Source organism: Paralichthys olivaceus, chromosome 5, assembly GCF_024713975.1.
Source record: "Paralichthys olivaceus isolate ysfri-2021 chromosome 5, ASM2471397v2, whole genome shotgun sequence".
NCBI lineage: Eukaryota > Metazoa > Chordata > Actinopteri > Pleuronectiformes > Paralichthyidae > Paralichthys > Paralichthys olivaceus.
The window spans coordinates 15,679,477-15,690,356 of NC_091097.1; the positions used below are offsets into that span (position 1 = coordinate 15,679,477).

Genomic DNA, 10,880 nt, shown 5'->3' on the forward strand with positions numbered 1-10,880 from the left:
TAGCTGAGGTCGCAGATCGCTACTCAGTCTGTCACATTGGCTGTTACAGGCGTCTACTTTCTGCATTTGAACAGACAGTTGTTTGTGGCTTCTGGTTTGCACGAAATAAGTTGTTTTGAAAGAAAAAGTTCAAAGTATCTAAAGCTTTAAAGATGCTGAAAAAATGTGGATTGATTTGCTCCTTCAAAAAAATCCAGCATCATCAAATTCGATTTGACCAGATTATTATATCCATCCACTTACTATACCTGCTATGACTTCACTTACTATGGTAGCTGTTCATTTCTATTTAGATTTATACATCATATGTACACGCAATATTGATATAGAGGTTTTTAATTTCCACTTAAATAAATCATAATGAATTACAGATTAATTTTACTTTTGTTTAATATAAAATCTACTGTGTTTTTCATTTGCACATTAAAAATATATTTCTATAAGTTCCTATACCAGGCTCTGGGTTAACCATGCACATTTATATATTTATTTTTATTATAATATGTGCCTTCCAAATCTGTCTTAACAGCAAACTTAAAGATGGGAACCTATTTAAAAGGCATGTATGTATATTTACTATTTATACTTTGGACAATATGCACAATATACACTGTTTTCGGACATTGTTTTAATTTATTAACATTGCTAGATCATTATGTTGGGGAAAAACCAACCAACAAACCAAACCCCACCACCAACAACAAATAAAAGTTATGGAAACTTTTAACCATCTCTCTATACTATGCTGGCTACAGATTTTCTGATTGTACATGTTTTATTGGTAGTAAGAGTCATCACACAAAATACACATCTCTCATCTTCTTCCTCCATCCGATGTTGCATAAAACATTTACTGCAAAATCGTACTAAGACATTAACAAAAATCTGAAAAACAAAACAAAGCTGGTTTACGTCATGGATGCAAGACAACGACATTCAAGTGTAAAGCTGCCAATTTTCTGTTTTAACTGGAACTATTGATAAAGTGCCTCAGTCTGAAACATAAACCTGCCATAATCTTCTTTAATCACAGAAACAATTTATTGTTGATTAATAACCATAACCGTGTTATTTAGTTATCTGAGAATGTCATGACTCCGCAGGCTGTTGAAAATGATCATTTTAAAATTCACAGTTTCAAACAGAAGTAAATTGTGTCCATATTTCGGTCTTTTCAAATGAGCTCAAATTTGCCATAAACATTGTGGACATGATCTTTGCTTGGATCAAGTTACAACTATGGAGATGCAACAGTGTCGTCCAGCACATTCCCAATGATGTGGGTATCAAATGTCAGCGTTGACAGTCCAGTCAGGCCGAGATAAACAGTGAGTACTGGACATGTTGCAGGGGATGGAAAATGAGAGGGCATTACTTGTTTGTGTTGTTTCAAGGCCCCTTTCACAGCTTTGTGACATTACCAGCAAAAAAAACCAAATTGTTATGGTAATCAAATTTTTTTTTATCAGCTTTACAATAACCTGCAGAACAGTTCTGGTTATAGCACATCAAATGAAATACTGTAAATTCTCAAATCAGAGCACACCAGACAAAAACAACTCTCACTGAAATATGATCAAATATAAAAATGAATGAAAAATATGCCTGTTTCACAATAAAAGTCTGGTTCTGCCCAAAGCTTTTTGAGAATATACAGGATTTAAAGCGCTCATGACTTTTGAGATCATACATCGATACATAAACTCTGAGGCCTACAATGCCGTCAATATAGTAACAGTACAAACAAAAATGCTTTGTGAACACTGTAAGACATTTTCTCTCCAGGATTTCTCCTCTAGTCCTTTTTAAGAAATGTCCCAATCAGAGGGGAAGGATCAGCTTTAAAGACTGGACGTATCAAATGATAAAATATCCACGGGTAAACTGTTTAGTTCCATGTGGTAGTTTCCACACCAGTACATGGTGGGTCGTAGCTTTCACTGGCCATTCACTGCTGTTTTTGAGGCGAAAGGCTCCGTGTCAAGGTTCCCAACAACCTCCATCTGGACAGACTGAGGAAACACACAAATACATTGTAGGACATTACAAAGACAGAAGGAGAAACATTATCACTGATGGTCTGTGTAACACTTATCACTTCATTATTAATAATTAATTATAAAAGAACAGAAAGGTGATAATCAGAAAATCCAAATTTAGAAAAACAAACATTGTGGTTAATCTTGGTTGCATTCAGTCTGTCTCTCATCTGGTCTGTGGTGCTGACGCCATTTGGTTTGTAGAAGCAGAGCACTTTCTGGAAGCTCTGCTTGAAGTTGTCGGAGAGGAAGCCGTATAGGATTGGATTGGCGCAGGAGTTGACGTAGGTGAGGATGACCAGGGAGAAGTAGACTGTGGCCGTGGCATTGCTCTCAGGGATGATATAAACCAGGTTGACAATATTTGCAGTAAAAAAGGGAAGCCAGCAAAGAACAAACACCAACACGATGATCACCACCATACGCGTCACCTTGCGCTCCGACCTCCGTCGCTTAGTCAGGCCTGCACGCACACCTGCAGACCTCACCTGAAACACAGATGGTGGATTTAAAAGGCTTTATGAGATAATTTTCAATTGACATGATCAAAAGCAGGAGTCCTGGTTTATCTGACCAATTACCTTGATGACAATGATCAGGTAGCAGAGGCTGATGACAAAGAGCGGACCAAAGAAGCCCAGGATGGATGTGTAGAGGATGAACACAATGGACCACAAATCATTTGGTTCAGGCCAGGTTATGTTGCAGGTGTTTAACTCCGTCTGTACACCTGAGTAAATGGTGACTGGCAGCCCAATCAGGAAGGACACAACCCACACCATGACATTTAAAACCTTGGCCACCTGTGGCTTCCGCCATTTGGAGCTGCGAATAGGATAAACCACAGCCAGGTAGCGATCAATGCTCATTACCGTTAGGCAAATGGTGGAGCTAAACTGGCTCATGGCGTCAGCAGTCATGTACACCTTGCAGAAGAAATCCCCAAATGGCCAATAGGAAAGTGCACTATTAGTGCCAAGGAAGGGAATTCCCAAGATGTAGAGTTCGTCCGCCAAGGCTAAATTGAGGATGTACATGTTTGTGACAGTTTTCATCTTGGCGTAGCGGACCACCACATAGATGACCAGTGTGTTACCCAGAAATCCCACAATGAAGACGATGGTGTAGATGACAGCGGTGACCATGCTGAAGGGCATTGGCGCAGGCACCTCTGAGGAATTGTTGGTGTTGTTGGGGTAGAGATGGGAGGCGGTTCTTGTGAAGTTCTCAGATGTTGATGTCCAGTTGAAACCGTCCATGTTGAAGGAGGGAGTGCTAAAGCCTGCTTGGAAATAACTCACGAGAGAAAAGACAGACACAAACTACAATTATTATGTGGAATACACTGCAACAACCAATAACTGGAGAGATGCTCTACTGTTCTGTACATTCCTGTGACAGATAATTGCACCTTCCCCACTGACACGATGGCCATATTCACCAAGAAAGAAGAGAAATGTTCAAATACAAAATATGTTCTATGTAACTGAATTAAATGTCCTGAATGGAGGGAACAAATACCTTTGGGGAGTTCGAGTGCAACGCAGGAAAATATACATGGACTGAACATATTTTGCAAAAGTTAATGACTTGGTTAAGTGGACACGAATCCTCAACTGGGGTTCAAATGTATTGAATCATTGTTTCCCAGTCGAGTCCATGTGTGGTGCAGACTGAGAGCAGAGTTCTATGGTGGAGCTTCTGTTGAAAGATGAAGTTTTACCACACTGTGCGTAAAGATTCATCAGGAAGTGAAGAGTAACACAAAGACACATGATGACTTTACAGATGCCACTCCTTTCATGCAATTGCACAGTTTGCAACAGCAAATTAAGAGTCAACTTGAGTCAAGGGGACTTTCATACCCCATTCAAATCATAGTTTTACTTGTTTACTGTTATAAATATACAGGTTAGCATTCACTTATTATTTGATCTTGATCTTAATGAGGACAGTCACTTTTATTTGTAATTTCATTTTATGTTGAATTTTAGGATTTGATCTATTCAGTGATTCGTTAATTTCTTTCTGAAGTTCAAGCTAAAATAAAAATAGATATATGTTGGTATAACTTCCTTAAGTGTCTTAGGAAACTGTGAGCACTGCTCCATATTTAGTTGTGTAGGAATCCAAAATAGACACAAATGCATTACAATCCATGCTCTTCCATGGTGAGGGTGGCCTCCACATGTCCTCACCTTGTGGTTGACCTGAGATAATCATGACCATCATATAACTGTCAGTTGTCAGACATTGCAAACCGAGGCTGAGCAAACGTGTTGCACAAATAAATGGTGTGACGCGCAAATTCACTGAACCGCGCTCGTAAAAACACGGGAGTGACGCGCAGCCCGCAGCGTGTTGTTGCGAAAACAAAGACTCCGAGTCCCCTTCGGAATACATCGGGCTTGACATTTTTGTCTAACAAATTATAAAAAGCTATAGCCCATAGACATGGGCACCAATTAAATCATGCCCGGGTCATTAAATGTGAGTTTAATAAATCAAACATTAAGTGTAAACCCACACAACCTCTGTTGGGAATCATACCACTACAATAAATATGGTAACAACTATATTTAAGATGTTTCACGCCCGCATCAGGAGATTAAATATGATTTGATAAACATACCTGTGCGCTCCCGTGCGCCTTTTCCTCTCCACTATGCGCTGCTGCGATGCGCGTCTCCTGAAGTATTCACACGTTGGCTGAGGTTAAAATCTGAATCCCTCGCTCTTTTCCCCTCTTCGCTTGAAAGAGAATCCACCTTAAACTTGACTTTTCATGTTGACGCATTTCCTTGATGTCAGCACGATGAAAACTCCATCGCCAGCAGCACAAACAACGTTATGTTTAATTCTCCAGGACTTGTCACCTCTCAATCCTCTGCATGGTGAAACACCGTCCTCAGCTCCTAACAAGTCACCCACGGGGTGTTTATGTGCCTCCACGCACTGCCAGTATTTATGTGAAAAACGTCACCCAAGCATCCTCTGAATGTCCCACCCATTCACCTCACTGCCAAAACCACTGTACTGCGTATAAGCTCACACTGCAGCCATCTTTTTCTTTCTTTTCTTTTCCTGTGCAGCAGAGACTTTAGCTGAAGTATTTCAGTCAGTCATGAAAAAGAAAAAAGACTAACTTTCCTTGCTGTGTGTGAAAGACAGAGAGATGCATAGCCCATATCCACCTTGGGGGTGACCTGGTTGGCACCTGAGACAGAGGGAGAGAGGAGATAGGACGAAGTGGGACAATGGTGGTGAGATGATGAGATTTCATATTGAGTGAGGTATTTGATGGTTATTGCCTTGGAAAGCTGACGATTTTTAAGCAGTCGGCTTCATGTTGTTGTCATTCAGGTCAGACACACACAAGCCCAACAAACACTTTAGATACATGTGTTTCAAGGGGGCACACACATTACATTTCTGCGATGTGACAGAAGAACCCACTTGTCAATAATTGTGAATCTTTTTGTAACTGAGAAGGTCAACAAAGTCACTTGCCATTATTGAAATAAAAGGTCAAGTGAAGAAGTCAAGACAAAACTTGACTTTTGTTCCACAGGAGTTGTTGATGCAGAAATAAGATCAAACTCAAGGGAACACACATTAGAGAATTCACTAGATCCAGATGTTTATTTGGATCTGCACCAAATGTCTAACACTACATCTGTCCTGCAGTGTTGCTTAATCCTGGTAACTGACAGACAGACAGAGAGACAGACAGACAGATGAAAACATAACAGCCTTGGTGGGGGTATATGCATTTAAAAGGTCAAAACTGAATAGCACTCAAAGCCCATCCCTCCACCAAGGCCAAATAAATCTATACAAGCTCTATACAGAAAAATAAAAGGGGAAAAGAGGTTGTCGATAATCAGTACTTCAGTATTAAACTGCTGCTGATTGTGTGAGAGTATATAATAAACCATGGACCTGCCATAGTGCAGCCAATAAAAAAGTCTCCATTTTTAAATATCCAGATACAGCAGCTCATTTTTATTACATTATACAGCAGTGATCTAATTTCATTGTTAGTCTCATCTGAGCTAATCTATAGAGCAAAGTACTCCCACACTGCATGCACAAGCCATCAATGATGCATGACAGTCTATTTGCAGTTGTAATTAAAATGAAAAGAATTCACCAATACACCTGCACAGTAGTTGCACAAGCATGGATATTATTGTTTTCCGTCCACATCCAGCTCTTTATATCTTCAAATTGAATTGCATGGTTCATAGTTTTGATTGTAAAAATATTTGAAATTGCATTGATTAGATATGAATTTGATTTAATTTCAGGTCTGTATCTGCAAGATGTTCAGAAATCTCTGAGAGAATCCGACAGCTACTGGACACAGGACTACATTAAAAAACAAGCAATCAATCATTTTTTCCTCCGCAGAAACAAGCCCCGTTCTTTTTCCCAACTTTCTCTCCCTTGCTCAGATGAGTCACACCTGCTTCAGGCAGTTTTCATGCACCTCTCGCCTTTCCATATAAAGCTTCCTCTCTGTGGGCTTGTGCAGGGAGATTATGTTGGGGTGGTGTCAAACATTCTGGCAAGGATTGATGGAGCACAGAAGTGCAAGTCAAGGGTGTGGGGTCGGTGGCCCAGAGGAGCTGTCATGTGGAGACTGAAATGTGTTTGTGTGCTTGAGTGTGGAGCTAACGGGTGATTGGAGGTGAAAGACAGAAGAACAAAATGGATGAGGTGATGTCCAAAGAGGCGACTCTGTGGCTCACAATATGGGCTGAGGTCAGAGGATGAAAAACACATGTCTCTGTTGTGAAGCTGTTTTAATAGTGAACACTGACAGCATATGAAAATAAACTCTTGTGAAAAGTGCCTTGAGTTAAGTGTATGTATGTGAGAGAAAAATCTATTATGTAGCCAGAAAATATGATAGAACTTGTGTAGTTATGTAGAGAAACACTTAACTTACCCTAGCCCCAAACCTTTAGTATCCATCTGCTGTCAAATCTGTAAAAGACGAAGTCATGGCCACAAGCGTTTGTCTTTTAATCTCCATGTCCTTTTAGGTCCATGTTCTTTTAATGTGGATAAATGACATACAGCTTGATTTGATCGTTGATGGTTTGACCCTGCAGACCTGTATTTCACAGTTCTTTAAAGCTGTCTGGGCTGATTGTCCAGTTTGGGGTTCTGCGTATGAGTCAAGCTTAAAAAAATGTTGAATAAACAGGTGAACAGCTCTTTTTGCAGCAGAGGTGGCGAGGCGTCAGGGTTCTGCAGACAGAGGCCTGCAGTCTGTCTTTACTTTGCTTGGCTTGATTCCTGCAGGACACTTTTACAGTTTCAGAAAGAAAACTGCAGCCAGCTTCAGCAGAGGCCAAACACAGCACAGGTGTTTATAAGAGTACAGAGCTGTAAGGTCTGTAAGGGCTGTAAGGTGACCAATAAAAAAAGGCGTTTGTACAAATTAATTATTAGCAACTCCATAATTGTAGCTAATTACAATACAGCATTCACTTTGATGCAGCTCTTTAAAGGAACCAGTAAACTCCACTATAATTAATCTTAACAATGCTCTTCATGGTATGTGCATTTTTTTTTCCTGTCACACTTTTGAATTAGCCCCAACAAATTGGTGGCGATTAATTTTCACAATGTCCAGAAAGTGGTTGAGCGTCTTTGATTGCTGCACAGTTGAGTCAAAGGTCACTAATCAGAGGGGAAGTTTAATGGACGATAATGACCATAAAAAAGGAAACAGAGTAGGTGTGAAAATGAATGAGTCATACGCCGCTAACCTTTTAAAGCTATGGTTGTCTGCTGGACTCACTTCGGTGGATCACAGCATGGGGCTCAGGCAAGGATGCTGAAAAACTGCTTGTGTTTCAGGGAAATGTATCATGTCATCAACTACAACATGCACATATAGGCAACATGTGTGATTGCATGGATATACTCACATTGATAACAATCATACTGGCTGATTTCAGCTCAGACAATCAGATATTTAATTTAAAATGCAGCTTAGACTCAACCAGCTTTGACACTCTGCCACTGCACTCTGATGATTCTACCCTGATCGGCCTGAGTGGGAATTAAATTCAAAGATCACATTTTGTTTCTTCACCACGAGCCAGATTCTATGGGACATGAGAGGTGATGCGTCTTGTCACTAATTGTCCCAAAGGGAACCTGCATTATTTTTGGACCATAAGGATGAAGTGCTCCTTTTTTTTTTGTCACAGAAACCTGAGGTTACTCTTCAAATGAGTAAGAGGAGGTTTTTTTTGGTTTGTAAGGACATTAGGTTAAAAAAAATTATGATGTTAAAGCTAGTGTTATATTTATTGTTGATGAGACAACACAGAGCCGTGGGTAGAGCATCAGTTTTTAAAAGTGTGGGGGTTCTAATGGTGATACACGAGCCCTGTAAACCCCCACCTTTGGATAAGTCTCCACAATTTACCCAGTGTATTAAAAGGAATACCATGCATTTCAACATTTACTTCATCACCCCTCTAAAATAACATTAACCACAATATCTTATAATAAAAATAATACTGGAAATGTTTCTATAGCTCTACAGGCAGGTGATAAATTAAAGGAGAAACCTGAGAGACCTCTCTGCACATTGTACCACTATGAAAACAATGCATTAAATGATTCCATGTTGCAGCATATCTGTCAGATTAAAGGTTCAGTGTGTAAAATTTTGTGATATCTAGTGTTGAAATTGCATGTTGCAGCTGAACACCCCTCATCTCACCTTCTCCTTCCAAACATAAAAAAGAAACTGTGGTAGACTTTAATTGTCATAAAAACTGAAAAGGTGTTTAGTTTGTCCAGTCTGGACTAATGTAAAAAACATGGCGGCCTCCATAGAGAGGGTCCCCCCGATGTAAATATAAAGTTTTTAAATATAAAGGGCCTTTTCTGAGGTAAAGAAAACTACAATTCATACAATTAAGATGAAACGAACTAGTGAAAACATCATGAGAATTATTCTACATTAAATTTGTGCCAATAGATCCCTTTCACCTAAATCTTACACACTGGACCTTTAAACATGAATTTTATTATATATAGTGAGAGAATAAAGTCAGAGGCCGTTTTAATGAATGGGTTTCGGATCACCCAACAGTTTTTTCGACCGCAAATAGATGGTGTACCTCAAAGTGTTAGTTTTTGTTTGCAAGAATACTTTGGTTAAAGCTTTTGTCAATAAAGTGCCTTCATCATCTTGGATTAGTGCCTCAGTATATTGTTTAAGATTATGAATGGATCCGGGAAACCACTGATACAATACCAGGAAAAGTTATGGTAACTGTTTGACATTGAATATGGTTATTTATTCCGTTTAAGTGACACTTAATGATAGAACCAAGGCTCCACTGATAGTAATTATCGATTGTCATTGTCAACCAGCACGGCCACTGTTCAGAAAACACAGATAGCAGACGTTGGAGGAATGTCATTGATTTGGTGAACATACAGCTTCTCTTCCCATGCATAGCGTTTCCCATTGTTAGTCTTGGAGATCCTTTCCAGACTGTTAATTAGAAAAGCTTTTAGTGAATTAGCCAGTGGTTACAAAGATATTAAATAGTGATGTTTATAAAGATATAGTAGATTTAAGTCAACTAGAATTGCAGTTGCACAACATTGTGCAGTATCAGTGTACATACATTTTTATTCCAGATTCATAGGAAGAAAGATATTTTTTATCCCTGCTGCAAATCCAAATCAGAGCAGACCCTGACCCCCGCACTTTGCTGCCTTGTCCGACAGATGTCTGATGTGCTCTGTCTCTCTGACATGAGAAGAAAAGCAAAAGTTTCGCTTCAGTTAATCTCTTCACTCACACAGATTGGTTTACTGGGTGGCACAATAGCTGCAGGATTACAAGTGAGACTTGGGTGACGCACTTTTAATTGTCCCATTGGTTAAGAAAAAAGAAAATAAATGATGCCCAGCACACATGAAAAGAAGCCAGAGAGGAAAAAAAGAAACGAAACACCAAATCCAGCTCCAAATGCAGGAGCTGCGTGTTGATTCGATTTTTTGACTTTTCCCACGTATCCTTCCAACATCTGGAAACCTGATACTGCCTCTACCCTTGCTCTCCCTGTCTGTCTCTGTCTCTCTTTCATCAACTTCCCCATCCTTGTTTATTCTCTCTCTTGTTCCATCTCATCTTTCATTGGCTCAAATGTTTGCCTTTGTCACTGTTCATGTCCCACATCCACTGCGTTTGTCTGTTGTCAGTTAGGATGCAACCATTGTGTAGATATAGGAGGATATGCATGAAAAGATAAAATTGACAAACAAATCAACGAGTGTGGTCCCATAAGCTGCAGTACACTGATCGTACTCTGACTCAGACACAGGGGTGGACACCAGTTTTTCATGAAATAGAAAATAACTTTAAAAAATCAGTTTTCGGACATGAGACATTTTCTCCCTTTGGTGTCAACGAAACGCTTTGCAAACTTCTGTTTGTTGTCAGCTGATGTTAAATGTTAGAGAGATTTTGTTTATTTAGTTTGTGCTTGTGCTAAGCTAACATCCTGCGGTCTGAAGCTAAATATTTCTGGTACAAACATGAGGGAGACATTTTATCTCAGCAATTAAACAAAAATGTATATTTCCAATTATTCCTTCTGTTAGAAACTTGCTAAAGCCATGAATGAAAAGATGAGAAGCACAAATTCGAACTCAGTGTCATAAACAAAAGTGAGCACTCAGTGTTATATCTTCCACTATTTGACCACGCTGTATATCAGGATCCAAAGTTCCACCAGGGTATTTTTTATTTTTATGACAGTGATACAGTTTTAATCATTTACTAACTCACAC

At 39.4% G+C, this 10,880-nt stretch overlaps 1 protein-coding gene across 3 annotated transcripts; it reads right to left on the minus strand.

Moving 5' to 3' along the window:
* Positions 1-613: 613 nt before the first annotated feature.
* On the minus strand, positions 614-5,018 carry LOC109639385 (somatostatin receptor type 5-like). Of its 3 annotated transcripts, none has more exons than XM_020102815.2 (4): positions 4,672-5,018; positions 2,621-3,321; positions 2,171-2,527; positions 614-2,012 (listed from the first exon to the last, which is right to left on the minus strand). In XM_020102815.2, the coding sequence occupies exons 2-4, from the start codon at positions 3,296-3,298 to the stop codon at positions 1,938-1,940; spliced, it is 1,110 nt and encodes a 369-aa protein (XP_019958374.2). In that variant the 5' UTR covers positions 3,299-3,321; positions 4,672-5,018; the 3' UTR covers positions 614-1,937. The 3 variants fall into 3 exon arrangements, with proteins under 3 accessions (XP_019958374.2, XP_019958373.2, XP_019958372.2); XM_020102814.2 differs by having other exon boundaries at positions 2,621-3,324; XM_020102813.2 differs by having other exon boundaries at positions 2,621-3,335; positions 4,672-5,017.
* Positions 5,019-10,880: the final 5,862 nt, after the last annotated feature.

What these genes read in the sequence shown, in the direction of transcription:
- LOC109639385 (XM_020102815.2), bottom strand. Translation starts at nt 3,298, where the DNA reads ATGGACGGTTTCAACTGGACATCAACATCTGAGAACTTCACAAGAACC. An exon ending in ACCTGATCATTGTCATCAAG is followed by an intron (nt 2,528 to 2,620) that starts GTAATTGGTCAG and finishes TCTGTGTTTCAG; the next exon opens with GTGAGGTCTGCAGGTGTGCG. An exon ending in CAACCAAGATTAACCACAAT is followed by an intron (nt 2,013 to 2,170) that starts GTTTGTTTTTCT and finishes GTGTTTCCTCAG; the next exon opens with TCTGTCCAGATGGAGGTTGT.